Raw genomic sequence first — 20,169 nt, forward strand, 5'->3', positions numbered from 1 at the left:
CTAAAATTGTATGTAATTAAAGATAATATTACTTTATACATAATATAATATACATAAAAGATTTATTAAAAAATAAAAACATGATTTCATATCATAATAACAGTGAAATTTTTAATATTTAATAAATCATTAATTTTTCGTCTCAGTACCTTGAAACTGTTACTAGTAGCTCTAAAATACCATGTAGATAAAGATAATATTACTTTATACATAAAAAATTTATTAAAAAATAAAAACATTATTTCATATCATAACAGTGAAATATTTAATTTAATTTTAAATTATTAATAAATCATTCAATTTTCATCTCACTACCTTGAAATTGTTACCAGTAGTTCTAAAATTACATGTAGTTAAAGATAATATTACTTTATACATAATATAATATACATAAAATATTTATAAAAAAATAAAAACATTATTCCATATCATAACAGTGAAATTTTTAATATTTAATAAATCATTAATTTTTCGTTTCAGTACCTTGAAACTGTTACCAGTAGTTCTAAAATTCCATGTAGATAAAAATAATATTACTTTATACATAATATAATATACATAAAATATTTATAAAAAAATAAAAACATTATTTCGTATCATAATAACAGTGAAATTTTTAATATTTTATAAATCATTAATTTTTCGTCTCAGTACCTTGAAACTGTTACTAGTAGTTCTAAAATACCATGACGTAGATAAAGATAATATTACTTTATACATAATATAATATACATAAAATATTATAAAAAAACAGAAACTGTATTCCATATCATAATAACGGTGAATTATTTATTTAATTCATAAAGTTAAGCGTTCGTGCATTTTTAACGTCGGTCGGACGCCAAAGACGCTATGGACGGTACTGTGGACACGAAGTGACCGGCGTCCGGATCGACGTATTATGGGACTAACCACTCTTCGAAAAGCACGTCCGGGAAAGGATGCTCCGCGATCGGAAACGGCGCATCCGATTGCAGGCGCTCCAAGGGTTCCCCGCTTCGAGCACAAATTGATCTCTTTCAGTTCAAAGACAATACGTACGATAGTATACCTACCACCGTCTCCGCGTTCGCTTCAAATACCGAAATCGATTCCACGGTACTTCAACTATGATCACTACGAACACGACTTTGGTCGACAGACGTTTGAGTCCATAACGTATCGAGTTCGGAGGAACGTCGAAGCGGTAACAGTGCAACGAAGAATTCGTTGCGCACATCGAGACACTTAACAATACAATAAACACTTCCACCTTTTAATACGACCACTATTGTAAAAACAACATTAAACGCTTGCTCAAAAGAATATATATATGAAATTAGTTATCCATGATAACGGAGGCTTATTTCATATATAAAATTTAAAATTCTTTTGAGCAAGTGTTTAAAGTTGTTGTCACAATCGTGACAACAACACAATCGTGTTGAAAGGTGGAAATATTTGTATTGTAAGTTTGATAATTCATCTTTTTAGATTTTAATTTATATACGAAATGAAAACACATCAAACACCTTGCGATGATGTTGATCGAAATAAAAAATAATTAAATAGGTACCTAAAAATGTATTATGACTTATTTTTTTATTAAGCTCGAGCAGTTTGAGTTGGAAAAAAATATGTACAATATTGCAATCGTACCTCAGGTATACCTCAGCTTAAATAAATTTGTGCCTATTTTTGTATGTTCGGGATTGTAAAAATAAATTGTTATTTGTTCATTATATGAACAAAACGTAAAAAATACTCTAAAAACTAAGAAAATGCAAGTAATAATTTCTTTAAAATAATCAGTATCACCAAAAACATATTTTATACTTTCAAAACACCAGAAAAAAAATACCCGTTTTTAAAACAATATACGTATAAACCATTCACAATTTGATGGAAATAATTCTCCTATATTAATGTTAAATATTTTATGAAACTGAAACATAATGTTTGATTTGCAGATATTTTAATTAAGCCGAGATCGTAATTAAAAACTAAGTACCTATTATCTATTATTTAGTGTATCAATAGGTAGTAAATTAATTTAAATTGTATAACTTTGCTTTTAATATCATATATTTGCATATAAAATAGGAAGGTATTTTTTTTTTATTTATTTAAATCAATAAAAATAAAAATATTGTAATATAAATAAGTTATTACATAATGTAATAAAAAAAACCTTGGTAGGCAATATTTAGCAAAATGAAATATATTCATATAGAAAATAAAATTACCTATGTAGTGTTTAAATCATTTATTATATAATACTCTTGCTGATAATATGCTTACATATTGTACGAATAACCTGTTCACTTTCTGAATATTGTTGCGTTCATTAGGTTGATTCTAAACATATATAAATATTAACATAATACAATTCTTATTTACTAATTATAAAATAAGTTGCTGTACCTATTATAAGCATAAATAAATTGTATAGGAGGTGCCTATTAATTATAATTAACGAATATTATTGAATTTGCGTAACTTGTTAAATTTTTTAGTACTTACGAGTTCTTTTACTATGACTTCAGTGTACGATAAAAATACTATTTTATCGATATCATTATCTAAATACTATTTATGATTTGGGTATGGGTTAAATATTTTTTAAATGTGAAAATAAAATTTCAAACTTGATAGGTTTCATGAAGATAATTTATTCTTCAGCATTATGTGGATCACTTATAGTTTTAAAGTATCGTGTAAAAATAGTAGAATATAGAATAAAATAATGCCAACAAATCTTCAAGTACCAAAATCTGATTGAAATAAATATAGATCTAGGTAGGTAGATACAGCATATAATGTTAACAAGGAATAATAAAAAATATATATATATATACACTCACAAATTGTATCATTTTATCTAACACTAACAGTATAAGGTTGCCAAACAACAATTTCCCATATGTGACTTTTGTATTCGCACGTGATTAGATTACGGTGATTGGTAACAGCAGCTTGGCTCCTCTGCACATTCTCGCCACGCACAATAAAACTATCACTCAGTCTGTTCGCACACAACTCCTAACGAGATTAAATTTTGTTTGGAAACATCATATGTTGTATTATCAGTTAATAATATATCCAACGTAAAAAAAAAATCATTGAATACATATACAATTGTATTATAATATTCACATGTCGCCGTCAGGAAAAAAAAATATATTTAACCAACATAAAACAGAAAAACTATATCATAATTAAGAAACTACCTAACTACTCTGCTGTTCATTATTACTTACTTTGGTTAAATATATAATACAGTGCGTGGCTATTTTATGATTTATAATATTTATAAGTGCCAATCGCATATTTATAAGTTATAAAATTAATTACCTATCTTAGTGAGTAATTGGAATTTGTTATTTTGCTCTCATTATTATTAGTACCATACCTATTTGTTTTTTATTTGGAATTAAGTTATCATTCAGTACTTAGTTAAAGACTAATTATACCAATACTTTATTGTATTAATTTATTCATTATATTTATTTTATTGTTATATTCGAAATAAATTATATACAAATATAACGACGTGGCATTTGGTCATGTGCTGTTTTCGACGATTTGGAAAATATTCAATCTATATAGTGTCATTTTTTTTTATAAAACAGTTTTATCCTTAAATATATTACTAGGCATATCACTTAATATATATTTATTTAAAATGGCTGTAACCCATAAGCGTAAAATATGACCTAAATGCAATCCAAAAGTTCAGAAATAAGTAGGTATCTCATAAACGCAAAAACATTACCTTGTTAACAACCCATAAGCACTAATCAATTTTATAAAAATAAAGTGTATTTTATTTAAATACCTAGTAGTTATTATCAATGTTTAATTAAGGATTTACAGTTATATTAAAATAAGTTGAAAAAATATAAAATAAAAATTATAATTATGAGTATTATTTTAAATTTACAATTATTATATTATGAATATAATTATAACAAGTAAGTACTTTAAAATTAAATTTAAAATTTGAAGCCTACAGTTATCAAGTATTCCAAAATTATTTTTCTTTTTTTTTTATAGTTCTAGAAGTGTTTGTATATTGGAGATGACTTTAGATTTGTAGCGGTCGTCTTTGTGGTTAGATTATAAAACACAGCCACACAAGCAAACACAATAATAACTGTAGTGAAACGAGTAAAATACTGTATAGGTAATACATATTTTTTCACTATCAAGGTACAAAAGCTTAAATTCATTTTACGCTTATGAGTATCGCACTGACCTAAAGTTATTTATAATATTAATTCATGTACCTATATTTATTATTAGCACTGTATAGTATTTGATATTTAACAAATAATAAGAAACATTCCATTTATATCACAATTCCATTACAATTAAAATATATATATATATCTACAGCAATATTATTAATTAATTTGTTTGGAATGTATATCATCATTGAGTAGATAAGTCACTGTAAAGGTAGAAGCTCGAGATTAGTTCGATTTTTAAAAAGGACTCAACCACTTCAAACCACTTCTATTAGGTACCTATGCCTGCTAATGTGTTGTGAAATATTGAATTATTATTATTTATTAAATGTTTATTTCTTAATTATTAAAATATTACCCAAAGATTGTCCCAATACTGAACTAGAAGTTGTTTAAATTCGGAGCGTATTGATTTTTAATCACAATACTTATGTAATCAAAAAAAATGGTTCGAATTTTATCTTTGATAATAGTTTTGGATATCAAATCGATTTTAATACTTAAAAAAAGTTAAATTAAATTACCAGTATTGTTTGAAATAATAAGGGAAAAACAAACAAAAATTTAAGAAAAACATGAATTTTTAAACAAATCTAGTTTTTGACAATACCGATTTTGTTTTTCTAAGCATAATTCGAAAAACAATAACTATAGAAACTTGATATTTTTAATAAATAAATATATATATATACACGTCACACGGTATATTATATTATATTTTATTCAAAACATAATTTATTTTTTCAAATATTTTGACATAAAACTATGTATTGGCAATTTAAATTTTCTATTATTTAGTTATTTTTATTAATTACAATAAAAAAATTATGAATGGATAAAAGTATTTTAAAATGTAATATTACGTATTAAGTGGACCATTTTTCAATTAAAAAATAATGAAAGTATGTATTATAATTATATATACCTAAGTATATATTGTATATACCTACATAATATATCAACATTTTTATAAGCATTTAAAATTAGAACTTTAACAACATTTGTCAAAAGTTCAAACATTACAAATTATTATAATTTTATAGTTAGAAATTTATAAAAAAATATCTGTTTAACCTTAAATTTTAAAATGTAATATAGATTGTTTTCCGTTATATTGCCCCCATTATAAAAAAATGTTTACTGAAGTAAATTTAATTTCTTATTCCCTTTTGTTGTTGTACTTCATAAACGAATAATCGTAGTCAGTAGAGATTTTCACAACATTTTTATATTAGCATTTCCTATGTAATATAATTTAAAAATATGGTTTGAGCTTTTTAAAGACAAAATCTAATACAAAATCCCACACAAGTTTTTATTGTCTATTTATATCTATACATAAAATTATTTAAAATACACAATGAAAAAATATTATTTTATACTCACAACATTTTTCGAAATCCTGAAAATTTTAAACTACAAGTGTTTTATACTAAAACAAAAATGATAAAATCTTTAGTTTTCATAGGTTAAGTTTAAAAATGTAATTTAATAGTCCCATAACTATTTCATACTGGAACTAATTAATCTAAAAAATTAAAACACAATTTTAATTTAATTCATTAATTTTTTTTGTAGATATTTGAACAATATTACGTATTTTAACGATAAATAACAATGTTAATTAATTTCTTATAAATCAAAGATATTATTCGACATGGCTATAAATCGCATTAAAATAAGCGAAGTATTTTGAAAAATAATTTACGTAAGAAAAATGCCAATCTAAATAACTGGTGAAATTTTAAGTATCTACGACTCATACTTTTTGAATAATAACAAATATTGAAAATCGTTTGAGGATAAATCGTTATCGTTATACGATTTCGTAAAAATTTTGAATTCAGACACTCATAACATTTTTTTTTTTATAATGATGCTTCCAGTTTTCTCTACGGCTATTTTAAGGAAAACTTATGGGAAACTTAGTGTTGAATTTTTTAACCTTAGTTATAAATAAAAATTTTTTTGAATTTTCAGCTACAAAATTACTCGTAAATTTTCGCAATTTTGACATATTTTGTAAAAATTTTAACTTATATAAAAAATTGTGACCAATGATTTTTGATTTTATTTAATTGCAATAAGAACAACTTATAAGAAATCAAAAAAAAATACTTAAAAAAAATCGAAAGCTGTAGTTGTTTATAAATAGATCAAAAAAGCCAGAATATTTTGAAAATGCACCTAACCATGTATAGACAAAAATAATATAAACATTTTGTGAAAATTTCAAGTATTTACAGTGATTAGTATTTGAGTTTACAATAATATAATATTTTTTGAAAATTGTTTTTGTGTACAAATTTCTTTTTTTTTTTGTTTTTTCCCGATTTTTTTGTAAACTGTTGGAAAATTCATACTTTTAACCTGTATAATGCACGAAGGATATTCACTTTGTCGTCGAAAACTACCCCTGATGTTTGAAATTGAAGCATTATTTTGACTTGTTAAGCTGTACACAGACACAAAAAAAAATATACACATTACACATTAATGTAAAATCAATAAGGTCAAAATCTAAAATATGTATTAACTTCTTGAAATAATCTATACCGATACTTTAATACCATTTTCTACGCACAATGAGTTTTTCAAAATATTTAGATTAATTTTAAAATATTTTTAGTCATTTGAAGTTTTCGATTTTTTTTTTTTTTTGATTCTAAACGATGTGATGAGATTATTTTATCTTGATAAATAAAAGCAATGCTTGGCGGCTTGACCTGAAATTGTTAAAATGTAACATAAGATTTTTGCTATCATATACCTAGGTATCATATTATATAAAAAAAATTGTGAATTTCAAAAGCTAATAAATAGCACAAAAGATCCATAATATTTTTAAAATTATATTATTTCTAACAACTATAAAATATTTGATAAAATTCAAATTCAAATTAATATGTTAAATAAAAATAATAAAAAATACGAAAGTTGCGGTAGGTACCTCTTTGCTGTATATTATTGGGGCGATGAGGGGGTGGGGGTGTTCCTGTAATTTGTATGTTAAATTCAGTGATACATCATATACGAAAAACTATCCTATGCGGTGACGATCGTTCAGCCTTAAGTATTTTTATTGATTTTTTTTTTATTAAGTAATTTATTTTACTTTAAAAATTGTGGTAGGTTCAAGATAGATATAATATTTTAAAATAAATTAAAAATGTTCATTGCACATAGTAAAATTTAAAATTCATAATAATGTATTACCTACATGTAAAAGTTTTAAGTTTCTATAGACGATGAAAAATGTTTTTAAATTATAGCAAAATAATTAACATTATTTTTTGTTTAAATAAGTAATTTCATCGATATTTTAACTTCAAATACATAAATAAAAATTGTGAAATTTGAAAAATGCATTTTTAATATTTTTGTACAGATATAAGAGAAATTAATTTGCAATGTCATATTAAATTTCAAGAAATTTGAGCAGTGAAAAAATTTTTATTAATAGTTTTAATTTTGAGTATCTAAAAAAAAAAAACAAAACAAAAAATTCTTATGTCAATAAACAAAATTTTAAAATATTATCAAAAATATTACTTTCTGGTAGAAGGCTATTTTCAATATCACCTTGTATAAAGCTTACAAATTTTAAGTAGGTACTTATATTATTTTTACGAATTTTGTCAACATTTTAAACAATAATTTCTACTTAGATGAGGATACTTGTTAATCAACATTCATAAAAAAAAAATTAAAATAAATCGAAAACTTCAGATGCTTTTAAATATTAAATAGCTATGAAATAGTTGAAATATTTTGAAAATTTCAATTATCTATACGGTTGTTCGTTCTCGTGTTACACTAAAAAACCAAAATTGATTTTGTCAAATATTGAATTTGCATAAAAAAATCCTGTTTTTCTTCATTTTATTTTTTGTTTTTTTCTAATTGAAAAAAAAAATAATGGACATTTTTAATTATGGCCCATCCAAAGCACAAATTAGATTCAATTTTTATGTAAAACCACCCTCAAACATGCACAAAAAACACATAATTGAGTTGTATACATTTTTTATCTTTTTAAATAGTACAATGTACAAATATAAGTTATCATGATTATTGTTTTTCTATTTGCTATCTAATAACTATATATAGTCATTAGTCATATATACAAAACATATTTTAGATAAAACCACAAATATTCAGCTTCCTAGCCACCCTGCCATCTCGGGTTAACGACTATACAATCAACTCGAAATAAAATAAAATATGTTTAAATGTATGAATGTCAGTGATCCTATTTTTTAGAAGGTGAATAGAAATATTTAGACGCACACATAAAAAAATTCTGGATATCTATGCGACCACGCTACTGAAAATAACTGTAGCGTAAATAAAAATATGAGTAGTAAGCTTTTACGTATATATAGTGTGGTGGGAAAATTGTTTTTCCCTCTGGTTACACAAAGCAAGGGAGGCGTAGGTTAAAATCAAATTATGTAACGCTTCGTTAGATTTTATTTTGTTTCTTGAGCTCAGTGCCAAGTTACGTATCATCATTTCAAAATGGCGGCTTCGTAATGAGACTTCTTTTTTCTGTCGATCACGAATCGTTTTTATATTGAATTGTTTTATATACATCAAGCGAAAATTATAGTATCACGCCTTTTCATTTATAAATAACCTGTTATAAAGCTAACATTTCTTATTGGATCCTCAAAGATCATAAAATAGACAATAGTTATGGTTTTATTACATTAATGCATAATATTGTATTAGTAAGGGTTGTTTCGAGTGCATAATTGTATAGAAATGGAACGTAATTTATTAATATTTTCATAAAAATTAAACGAATTATAGTGTTTGTCTGAAATTCTCTTAATAGGCACTACAAGTATATCCATTATTAAATGTATATACATTATATATATTATACAACAGTTGTATAGGTTAGGTTAGGTTAGGCTAGGTACCTACAATATTATAAATACACACAAATGAAAAATTTGCTTATTTTTTCTTTAATCCTACTACAAGTTTTTACTTAAAGGGATCAGATACCTGACGAATACTAATAAAAATAAATAACGTGCAATTTATATACAACACTTAGAACTAGATTTTAAATATGATATTATATTATTTTTATACACATGTGGTTATGTGAATAAGCATTATTATTATTATTATTCTGCTTTAATAAATTAACAACATTTTGCTTTATTTTATATAATAATATATATTACGGTATAAAATATTATAATAATGTATATTGTACATATATTTTTACTACTTCTAAAACAATATTGAGATAGGTTGTTAAATACTATTACACATACATATCATAAATTCATATTACTATAGTAAATCATACTTAATATTTTTACTAACTTAAATAAAGTTATATCATATTATTAATTAGGCTTTGGGACTTATATGCTCTATAATACACTTGGATATTATACCAAAAAATGAGCAAATATTTCACACAAAATACTTACGTTCTAAAGCAAATATTGTTGAATTATTAAAGTTTTTAATTTATATTTATTTGCACAGTTATTTTTCTTATTTTTGAAAACTATATCGCTTTCATACCAATGTCATATGAAAATCTAATCCTTTAATAAAAATAAAAAATTTAAGAAATTATTCCATCGATATTGTTACCGACGATGAGGAATGCAAAAACTACAAATCTTAAACCGCGTGAAAAGCACACAATATTTACTATGTATCTAGGTAATAACTAATAATTATAAATTGTCATATTTTTAATGTTTAAATTACATTTTTTATGAACGGGTTTTTTTCTTTTGCAGAATAATTAATAAGTAAAAACTAAAATATGCACAAACATATAAAATACAATATTGGATTAATATTCTTGTATCTCCAACTGTTTATTGAACTATCAAAAAATAATTATTAAAATGCTAACAGTTTCTAAGAATAAACCATCAATAGAATGTTACATATGAATTATGCCTATAATTATATAATAATGAAAACAATTATTTATGAGACTATTTTAAGTCATTACCTAAGTTATTTTCTGATAGTTGCAGATGAAACAAATTCATTAAAATGCAGGTCTTGAAATGCCATATTAATTATAGTTTTTGAATTTCAAATAAATGTACTGTGCTAAAAACAAATCTAAAATAGTGGTTAATTAAATTGTACGTACAATTTTCGTTTCTATATAGATATCTATCGATAAAAACGATGAAACAATATTGATTTTACATTATTATTTTTATTATTATATCATTAGTATCGTATCTAAAGTATCATTAGATGCATGTGATTGCTTATGGCCTACAGTTAAGTTGAGACTAAAGCTCAGTTCTTACAATTTAAATTAATACTAACGTTGTTTTCAGTATCTGAGCAGCTACACTAACCTAAATAAAATGCTAACATTTATTTATTTCAATTGGATAAGTTCACTACTAATACTTAAATAATTTTTTTTTTAATGCTTAACATTATTCTTTGTCATATAATAGCATAAAACAATGTTTTATACGTTATAATTAAATGTTTAAATATGTAAATCAATGGATTTAATGGAATTGAAGAATTTCTCATAAAATATGTCAGTTTTATACATGGCACGGATTATAAAGTCAATCACGTGTACCTACAATCTACATATTATGTACCTATTACGTTTAATTTAATATTTAGTTTAAGAAATATTTGATGTAAATATGTATTATTAGTATTTAAAATAAGAACGATACGATACATACCAACATATTCTATTCTGCAATAGTTAACTATAATTTATTCAATTTAATGGAATTTATAGTTTTAAGTAAATACCTATCTTAAATAATATAGACTTGGCACTTAAAACCAAGATAAATATTATATTATTCTGGTACAGAATATTAATAAAAATTAATACTTTTAGCATAGAATTCACGTAAAATTATTAATTTAAAAAAATAATGATGGGTCTGTACATCATTTTCAGAAAAAATAAACAATTTAATTTTTAAGACTTTATTTTAATAAATAATGTGTTCAATTATTCGTAAAGTAATATACATTAACTAGGTACCTATATTTGATAGTTTAATACTTTTAAACAATTATACCTTCTAACGTTATATTATATACGTTTTAAAATTGTTGAATTTAATATTGGTAGGTATCTAATTGATGTAGAATGTAAAAATAAATTTACAAAACTTACATTTAACTAAGAATATAAGTATGAACAAAAAGTATCAGTGTCAATATTCCTCATTTAAAATTATGAGGAATATGGTGGTAGTCTGTTCTCAGCCGTTCCTATGTATTATGCTATATTCTACACGTTGAAATCTTAATAAATAAAAACAATCACAATACCATAACGAATACCATCAAATAGGTATTGAAGCTCAGCACACAAAGCATATAAATACACAAACACACATATACTTAATAATTTAAAATTATTAGTTTTTGGACATTAAGAAAATAACGGGTTAACTTTACGGTAAATTTACGAGTTTTATGGTTCATTTTGAGAAATTTATAATCAAACTACAATTTTATCATTATATAGGCATACCGCAGTAATCAATATAAGCATCAATACGTGTATCTAAATATGAACACTAATCATAACGAAACAATTCAATTACACGCCGTTAAGCGAAAGCGTTGAAATTGAATTCCAAAAGAAAATTATTGTCGATTTCAAAAACAGCCGTTTATATTAGTCTCGAATTGAACAACTTATTCAGTTCAAACAGTTGTAATATTTCATTCGAACGATCACAATGGAGAATTCGTATACATTATCATGCGCAAACGACGCAAAACTTAACTATAAGTCGTCGTGGAAAACGATAAATAGCTTAATACTCGCACGCCAGCCTTCCCATTCGTACGTGACTGGAATTACGAGAACTATGTTTGTTTTTCGGCAGACCGTGCGGACTCTGATTAGATCAGATCCGCCGCTTATTACCCGTAGTCCCTGCAGGGTATATTAGAGCTTGATGTTCGCCAACAAGGCACAAATACACTTGTTTACTCAACATATAGTTTCGTAAAGTAAAAAAATAGAACGTAAGCCTCAAAATGGGTAGGTATCCAATAGCAGAACAACGTCGTCTTTTTAAACATATATATATATACTTCAGCCGACTATTAGGTATAATGAAATAAAATAAAGTAACTGCAAACTAACATATAACAAATAGGATTTAATATTAATGCCTATATACGTTACGTATATATTGCCAGTAGGTAGTATTTAACAGTACCTATTTGCTGCTATATAAGTACAGTATAATTACCAATTATAAGGTACCTATAATAGTTATAAAATTGTATTTATTTTATTTTTATGTATATTTATTAAAATACCACGGAACAAGAATTTAAAATATAAAGATAAAAATAATCCTTTTAGGTTTTATGTTGACTGTAAAGCCGCATTTACTCGGATCAATAAAAGTTTATTTATAATATTACGTAGGTACACGTAATAACAGTAGTTTAAATCAGTAATACAATGCATAATTGCGCACTCAAATTAAAATGCAGAATAAAGTGGCAAAAGGAATAGGAAATTATAAAAAAATGTGTAAATTAAAAAGATAAAATAAATGTCTATTTTAATTGTAATAGAGGAGCAATCACGGTATATCACACACCAGTAATTTATTACAAGCCAACTCAGTATTATATAGTCGTACTTAATCTGTAAATTGTGTGATAATTATTTCTTAAAGCTTGTACAAAAAAATCGTAAGCACGAGAACAGTATGGTTCGTAATTTGGTTACTCATATTTTTGGCTACTCGAATAATGTTTGTTAGATTTATAAGCGCGACAAAAAATAAAAATAATAATAAAATAAGAACCCATATAAATAATACGATATAAAATCACATCGTTCTCGTGAACAGAAATGAATAAGCCAAATAATACGACCAATGCGTTTGGTAAAGATACTAACAAGTTGTTAAAAGCCCGTAACCCCACATATATGCCAACTACTAAAGAATAAGAGATAGAGGCGTGGCCCTCTATACAAAACGGCAACCAATAAGGTCGTTCCGTTCGCTTCCCTTTTCTCACCCTATGTACTGGTAGCCGTATCGCCAACCCTCGTCCCCCTGTTAAGTAGCCGAATGGTTTTTACAATCGTTCTCTGTATGATAAACTCCATCTCGTAACAGTCGACCACATGTGCACTGTAGAAACACATCAATTGATATTGCAGCACAGTGTTGTTTCGCCAGCTAAAATAATCAATCAAATTAATTAATCATATTAATTACCTCTGTCGTAGTTACTGTAAACGTGAAACATTAAATTATGTCACGGTCCGATGTTGAAGAAGACTCGTGCCCCAGAGTACGGTACTCGGCGAGCCCATTAGATTTGAAACAAAAACCTACAAGCGACTCTCCGTCAAAGTCGAAGAAAACTTCATTTTGTATAGAAGCGTTGCTAGGCCACCGCGAAGTTTCGCGTAAGACATCATTGACCGCGTCATCAGACTGTTCGTCTACTCCTTGTTCGAGCCGTAGTGCTTCGATATCTCCAGGACCGGAACAACAATTCGGCTATGAAGGTAAACACAGCGACGAGAACGATGCGATTTCGACTACAACAATGCGATCATTAACTTACAATTCCAACTACTTGAAATCCGACTTTCCGATCACTTCCTCGGCTGCCGACGTTTTGTCCCGCGATCATAGACGGAATGGTGGTTTTGGATTTATTCACGGATCTTCAGCATTCCAGCCATTACCTCGTATAGATACGAACATCAATAATTCGCCGAGCTCAACAATCGCAACAGTTTCGGCAACAACTACAAATCCCAATCGTTCCAATGTTTCTGCTGGCCAATTACAACAGATGCAACTTGAGTGGTTTGCTAGAGCGGGAATGTTTTACGCTGGACCTAGATTACACGATTTAACAGGTAAAATATATTTTTAAGTTATTTTTTTCACTGTAACAAACAATGTAATATTATAATATAATAATAACGTTATTCAAACAATTTCAACAAAAACTAAAATTATACACTCAAACTATTAAGTAGTATTATTACTTTCCCGGAATAAAGATTAAAATAGCTTAATAAATAATAATATAATATTTTAAATTCCTATAGGTATATAGATCTTTTAAAAAAAAAATAGAGAATTTATTACTTATATTTAAATCCATATTTATTTATATTTAAGACGATATTTTTATAATAGCATTATTGGTTTTTAGCATCTTATCTTAATTATTTAATATATATTTTTTTGTAATTAAATTTATATTAATTTATAAAGGTTTCATTCAATAGTTTAAATGTATTACAATAATTTATTTTTTTAAATATGAGACATAATTATTTGGGATGTATTTAGCATAACAAAATCAAAATAATACTACTTTTTCCAACTGCCGTAAGCGAAATGTATAATAATTAACCAATATAATAAGACCAAATGAATCAATTAGATATTATAGTTATTTTAATATAGTTATTTTTTCTATCTCAAATAAAAAATAATTTAGTTTAGGTTTGCCATATTATCACAAAATATCTCTAAATTATATTTTTACTATTGCCTATAATATTTATTATAATGTGTTACGATAAAGCTTCCGGTTAAAAAAATTATAATGTAAAATTTGAATTTTCAAATATCGAATTACCTTCTAATAATATAGGTACTTATTTAGAAAGAAAAATTAATTATTTAGAAAATATAATGGTCCCGAATATATATTAACTTATCATTTTGCGTATGGGGATGTTTTGGTCGAAAATTTAGTGTTTGAAAGTTTAGTGATCGAAATGTCATGTATTTGAACACATTTTTTGTAGAAAAATATAATATCGAAAATTCAAGTGATCGAAATATATTAGGTACGATCGAAAAATATATGTATTGAGGTAAATATCTCAAAAAATCATATGAGTAAGAATGTTGTTTCAAAACAATTTGATTAAGTTAATATTGAGTAAAAAAAAAGTTTAATAAAATATAAAAATAATTAGTATAAATAATTAAAATTTAAAATGTCGAGCTATTTCTCTTAAGTACTCTAATAAATCATAACCGGGATCGACTAAGATTGTTTTATGCATTTCTTTTAAGTGTGTATTGTAGAATTGTACTTGAAAACAAAATATATTAGATAAAGTAATCTGAAATCTAATGATTACATCTTCACATCGACCAAAAAACCTATTCGGCCAAAAAACATTATTATATTTTGACCATATAAATAAAATATTCAACCATTTGTTTTTTGTCTATTAAACGATTCGACTACATGATATTTCGACCATATTTTATCGATCATTAAAATATTGACCAAATGACTCAACCCGTTATTATGCTTTACTCAATAATAGTTTACTTTATTAACCATCAATACAATTATCTTGTGTCCTAACTATAATAATTATTATCAAATAAAATTCATTGATAATACATATAAGGTAGTTAATCGTTTTTGAATCTTAATTTGATTCACTTGTCATAAACTCATAAATTGAAAATACTTAATCATAAAATTGAACAAAATTTTCTTAGTGTATAAACAAACAAAATTAAATGAGTTAAATTAAACTAATTTTGTCGTAGGAATAGGAAAATTATTTACTTTATTTATTTGTTTGCAATATCAAATAATTTCAAAACAAGTATTTCAAACTCAAATCATTTTATTACCTATTATTGATATATTATAAAATATGACAGATTAAACTTTCAACGAAAATATTAAAGCTCAGACTAACCTATACTGATAAATTATTCATATACAAATCTGAATTACAAATACATATAAATTGATCAGATATAAGCTTAGATCATATTATACAGTATAATAATATAATATAGTATAATAATAGTATGTTATAGTATAATATAGTATATGATCTAAGGGTATAACTATTATGTGAATCGCTTTAAACGGATAATAATTTAGATTTTCCATAGAGTTAATACCTAAGTTTTATTTAAATCGTACCCATAATTCTAAAATTTATTCTTAGGCTAATGCATTATCTGTACATAATCCTGTTTTTTTCTATTCGTTTAATATTTAATTAAATCGGAAAATTCTAAGCACACATTGTATATACTTGTATATGCTATTTTTATAAATTATTATTATATTTAAGTTCAGCTTTCAATGGACGATAATTATAAACGAATTATCCATTGGTAATAAACCAAAAATTGAACACAACAGTAGATTAAAATAAAATATGAATTCTAGTGTGTGAGTTTATCTGTAACACCAACACAACCAACTTATACATTAAATCGGTAGATTCACCATCCATCCATATTGAATAGTATTCTATCAGTTTCACTGTGGTTTGCTCATCATACTATGATATTTTACTGAAAACAATTTTCTTTTTCAAATCACAAATACGAATTCAACGATACTTATAAACTTATGGAAAGGCACATATGTATGTATAATTTATATATAATATACAACAACAAATATAACTAAATGTTTTTGGGATGAACTATAACTTTAATTGGTTTCTTTAAACGTCAAACACAAAAAAATGTGAACTTACGACGAGTTAAAACAGGTAGTCTAATGGCCATAGATTTCTACCTGAACTTGAAAATGAATATTTTATTGAGCTTACACATAATATACGTGTTTGTGTACACACTAATCGAAAAATAACAAAAATAATAATTGTGTCTAAGCATGCATTATAGGTATATACCCGCTAAACGTTTAAGCAATCGACTTGGAATCGACATTAACTGAAACGAATCGGTATCAATTCGGGAGTGTGTGAACTCTGAATATACAAGCTATAATATATATATATATATATATATGAATATATATAGCTCTGTATATGCTTCAGCTATTTCATTCCTAAGGAATGATTCCTTCAAATCCCTTGTTCAAACATCTTATTCGTGCTCCGCTTTTATTTATTTATGTATTATTTCAGTCAACGTCAAGCGAACGTGTAAACAAACGCATTCCTTGGTTTTTTTCATGAAGTTCTTTTCAGTGTAAATGACACGACAAAATACGAACCCGATAGTGATATTTTGTGAAATGGCGATTGTTTGGATTCCACCGATTTTCTAGTCATAGTCTATAGGTACCTATTGTAATTATTGAAGAAATAGCGATCAACCGAGCCGACAAACAACGGGTCCGTCTTTACTCGATTTCAGATTGAATTAAGTAGGTTATATTTATTAAAGTTCACAATTAAACAGACAAACCTGTGAAATATAGAACTGAGTACTGAAACTCTGACTGTTACTTAATATTTTTGCTTTCAGCCGAAAACACATTTTAAGTTTTGAATACATTTCTGTCCTCTATATATTCTACGGACGCTTTGATACTTTGATTATTTAGATAGGCAATGTGTAATTAGGTAAATAAATTTGTCTGTAGCCACTGTGGTTTTATTCTGTCTAATTTTATTGAAAGTTTACTTGGCTTGTAATTCGTACAGCTCATTTTTAGTAAGTATTGATTTCAACATAACGTCTGCAATCGAAAAACTTTTCTTCAAACGCTATGTCGCACGTCATGTTGACTTCATATAGTCTATTTAATACCACAAATATTTATTTATTTTATCAGTTTATTACATACCATTTAACAATAAACAAAAGAGTGTACAAATATGCAAAATATACAAATACAACATAATATTTGAGTTATGGAGTGATAACAAAACATAGAATAAGTTTTGATGTGTTTTGCGTTTATTTATTTATTTTATATATTGTATTATTTGTATTATATTTCGCTTTAATGTAAGTGTCTTTGTTAATGAACTTTAAAAACGTACCCAAATATTTCAAAACAGATATTATATTTTTCATGGTGATAAAAAATTTAATTGAAATTGATAATCGTCCATTTATTTTAAACAACAGTCTAAAAATATTAGGTACCAATAAGAGGGATTTTTGATTTTTAACTTGTTATATTTCACTTATTGTCTACACAATTTTTGAAAATCTTCCAAGACAAATAAATCAAACATACTTAATGTTAAATGTAAAAAAACATTTTAAAAAGCGTATATACTTACTATTATTCTTACAATACCACTTGCTTTAGTATTGTTTTAAATTTACTAAATCTAGTTAATATTTGAGTACGGGGTTTTCAATAATATTTTAGAGAACCTATTTATCTTATTTTTTTTTAATTTCTTATTATATAATGTAAGTGTTAGGAAATGAAAGTTTACCTATAGTTTATTTTTATGTCTCTCATTAACTTTTTGTTGATTTAACCACGACTTTTTTAAGTATTAAAAGTTCAATGTCTGATAAATTGTATGGGTATGAATGTATGATGATTAATATACTTGTTTAGTATACTTTGTACTTACTGGTAACTGGTCATGGTACTAATTTGGACGATCAATAAAACTGGGTGAAGATGATAAAGATAAACATTATTACACGAAAATTGAATTTAATGCATTTTAATAGTTAAAAAATGCATTTTAATCTTGACAATATGTAGAATAAAATGTACTATAAATCTCGGGAATGCATTAAACTGCCTTATAAATACAATGAAATCTCAAAAAATCACTATAAAAAATGCACTGCAAGTACTTATACAAAAATCATGATTTAAGAAATCTAATACTTTATTAAATGTAAAATATTTTAGATTAAAGATATTGTTAATTTAATACGATGTATGTGTATAATATGTGAGCTATTTATTTGGGGAAAATAATTTTAAAAAATATGTGTAAAAAGTTTCGATCGGTAAAATTATTAAAAATATCGAAAAACATAATAAAAAATGAAAAAAATTTCTTAAAAATACCTAATAAATTAAATATTACAAAAATTAAAAATTGCAAAATAAGTTTAATTCATTAGTAACTGATTCAAATATAATGTTAAGAAATTTATGCTTAACAGTAAATAAATATTTATACGAATTACATTTTATTCAATATTCATTACAATAATATACAAATTCACAGTTTGAAATCCTAGTTATTAGTTTATTAGGTACATAGTAGTATTAAATATAATAATAATTATTGCTATTAATGTATTATACTAGTTATTAAGAAGGTAGGTACCATCTATATTCAAAACTGTATTATACAAAATGATATTGAACATATTAGATTTTAATACTTAGCCGAGCGATGCTATTTTCAGCCTGAGCTGCAAAGACTGTATATCCAAAATAGTAAATTTTACAAGAGAAGAAAAAAAATTAATTAAATAAGACTTATTTGATTTTTATTAATTTGAGTAGTTATGTTTTTATTCTTCTCAGTTTATACTTTTTTTATATTAAAAAAAAACTCACCAACTTCAGTCTATTATAAATATTTCTATAAATTAAAGACAAAACTACAAATTGTATCACTTAATATATGTATTTTATTTGAATTTTTCGGTTTATAGTTTTGAGGGAGTCTAGATAAAAAAGCACATCGACTATGTTGTATTAATAAAATGTTTTACAATCATTTTTAGATAAAATAAACGGCTTTGAATCGTTTTCAAATAATGAACATTCAAATCAAAAGTAACAACCTCGACAGCTCGTGCCAAATTGGTTTAATAAAATTCGAAAAATTTGTTTATTTTCAGAACTTAAAATTGCGTGTCTTCTTAGCGTATAAATCGTTATTCATACTTTCTTTTTAAATGTAATAGATACCTAGTTGTTTTTAAAAATAATTTGAAAATAACGAAAGTCGAGTTTAGTTGATGTATGGATGATTCTAATTACTAATATTCCTAATAAAACTTGAAATACTTAAATGTATTCTATGAAGTGATCATAATTTAGGTAGTAGATAATAGCGTTAATTATATTAACACTATTTCAATTGAAGTACTATTAATTTTGCCGATATTTTTATATTTTATTAACACTATTTTCATTATTTCCGTGAATAAAATATGTTAACATATTTAAGGATATTTGTGATTTTTACAATTTT

The 20,169-nt window shown here is 25.1% G+C and overlaps 1 protein-coding gene across 2 annotated transcripts in view; it reads left to right on the forward strand.

Annotated features, from left to right (window-relative positions):
* Positions 1–4,993: 4,993 nt before the first annotated feature.
* Positions 4,994–20,169, forward strand: part of LOC114129449 (homeobox protein Hox-B4) — a 36,307-nt gene continuing 21,131 nt past the window's right edge. Inside the window, exons 1-2 of one of the 2 annotated variants that reach the window (XM_050207607.1) lie at positions 4,994–5,131; positions 13,489–14,133. In XM_050207607.1, coding sequence (XP_050063564.1) covers positions 13,515–14,133 — 619 coding nt within the window. In that variant the 5' untranslated portion in view covers positions 4,994–5,131; positions 13,489–13,514. Of the gene's footprint in view, positions 5,132–13,110; positions 14,134–20,169 lie in introns of those variants that run through there. The other variant, XM_027994182.2, reaches the window with a different exon arrangement.

Source organism: Aphis gossypii, chromosome X, assembly GCF_020184175.1.
Source record: "Aphis gossypii isolate Hap1 chromosome X, ASM2018417v2, whole genome shotgun sequence".
Lineage (NCBI taxonomy): Eukaryota > Metazoa > Arthropoda > Insecta > Hemiptera > Aphididae > Aphis > Aphis gossypii.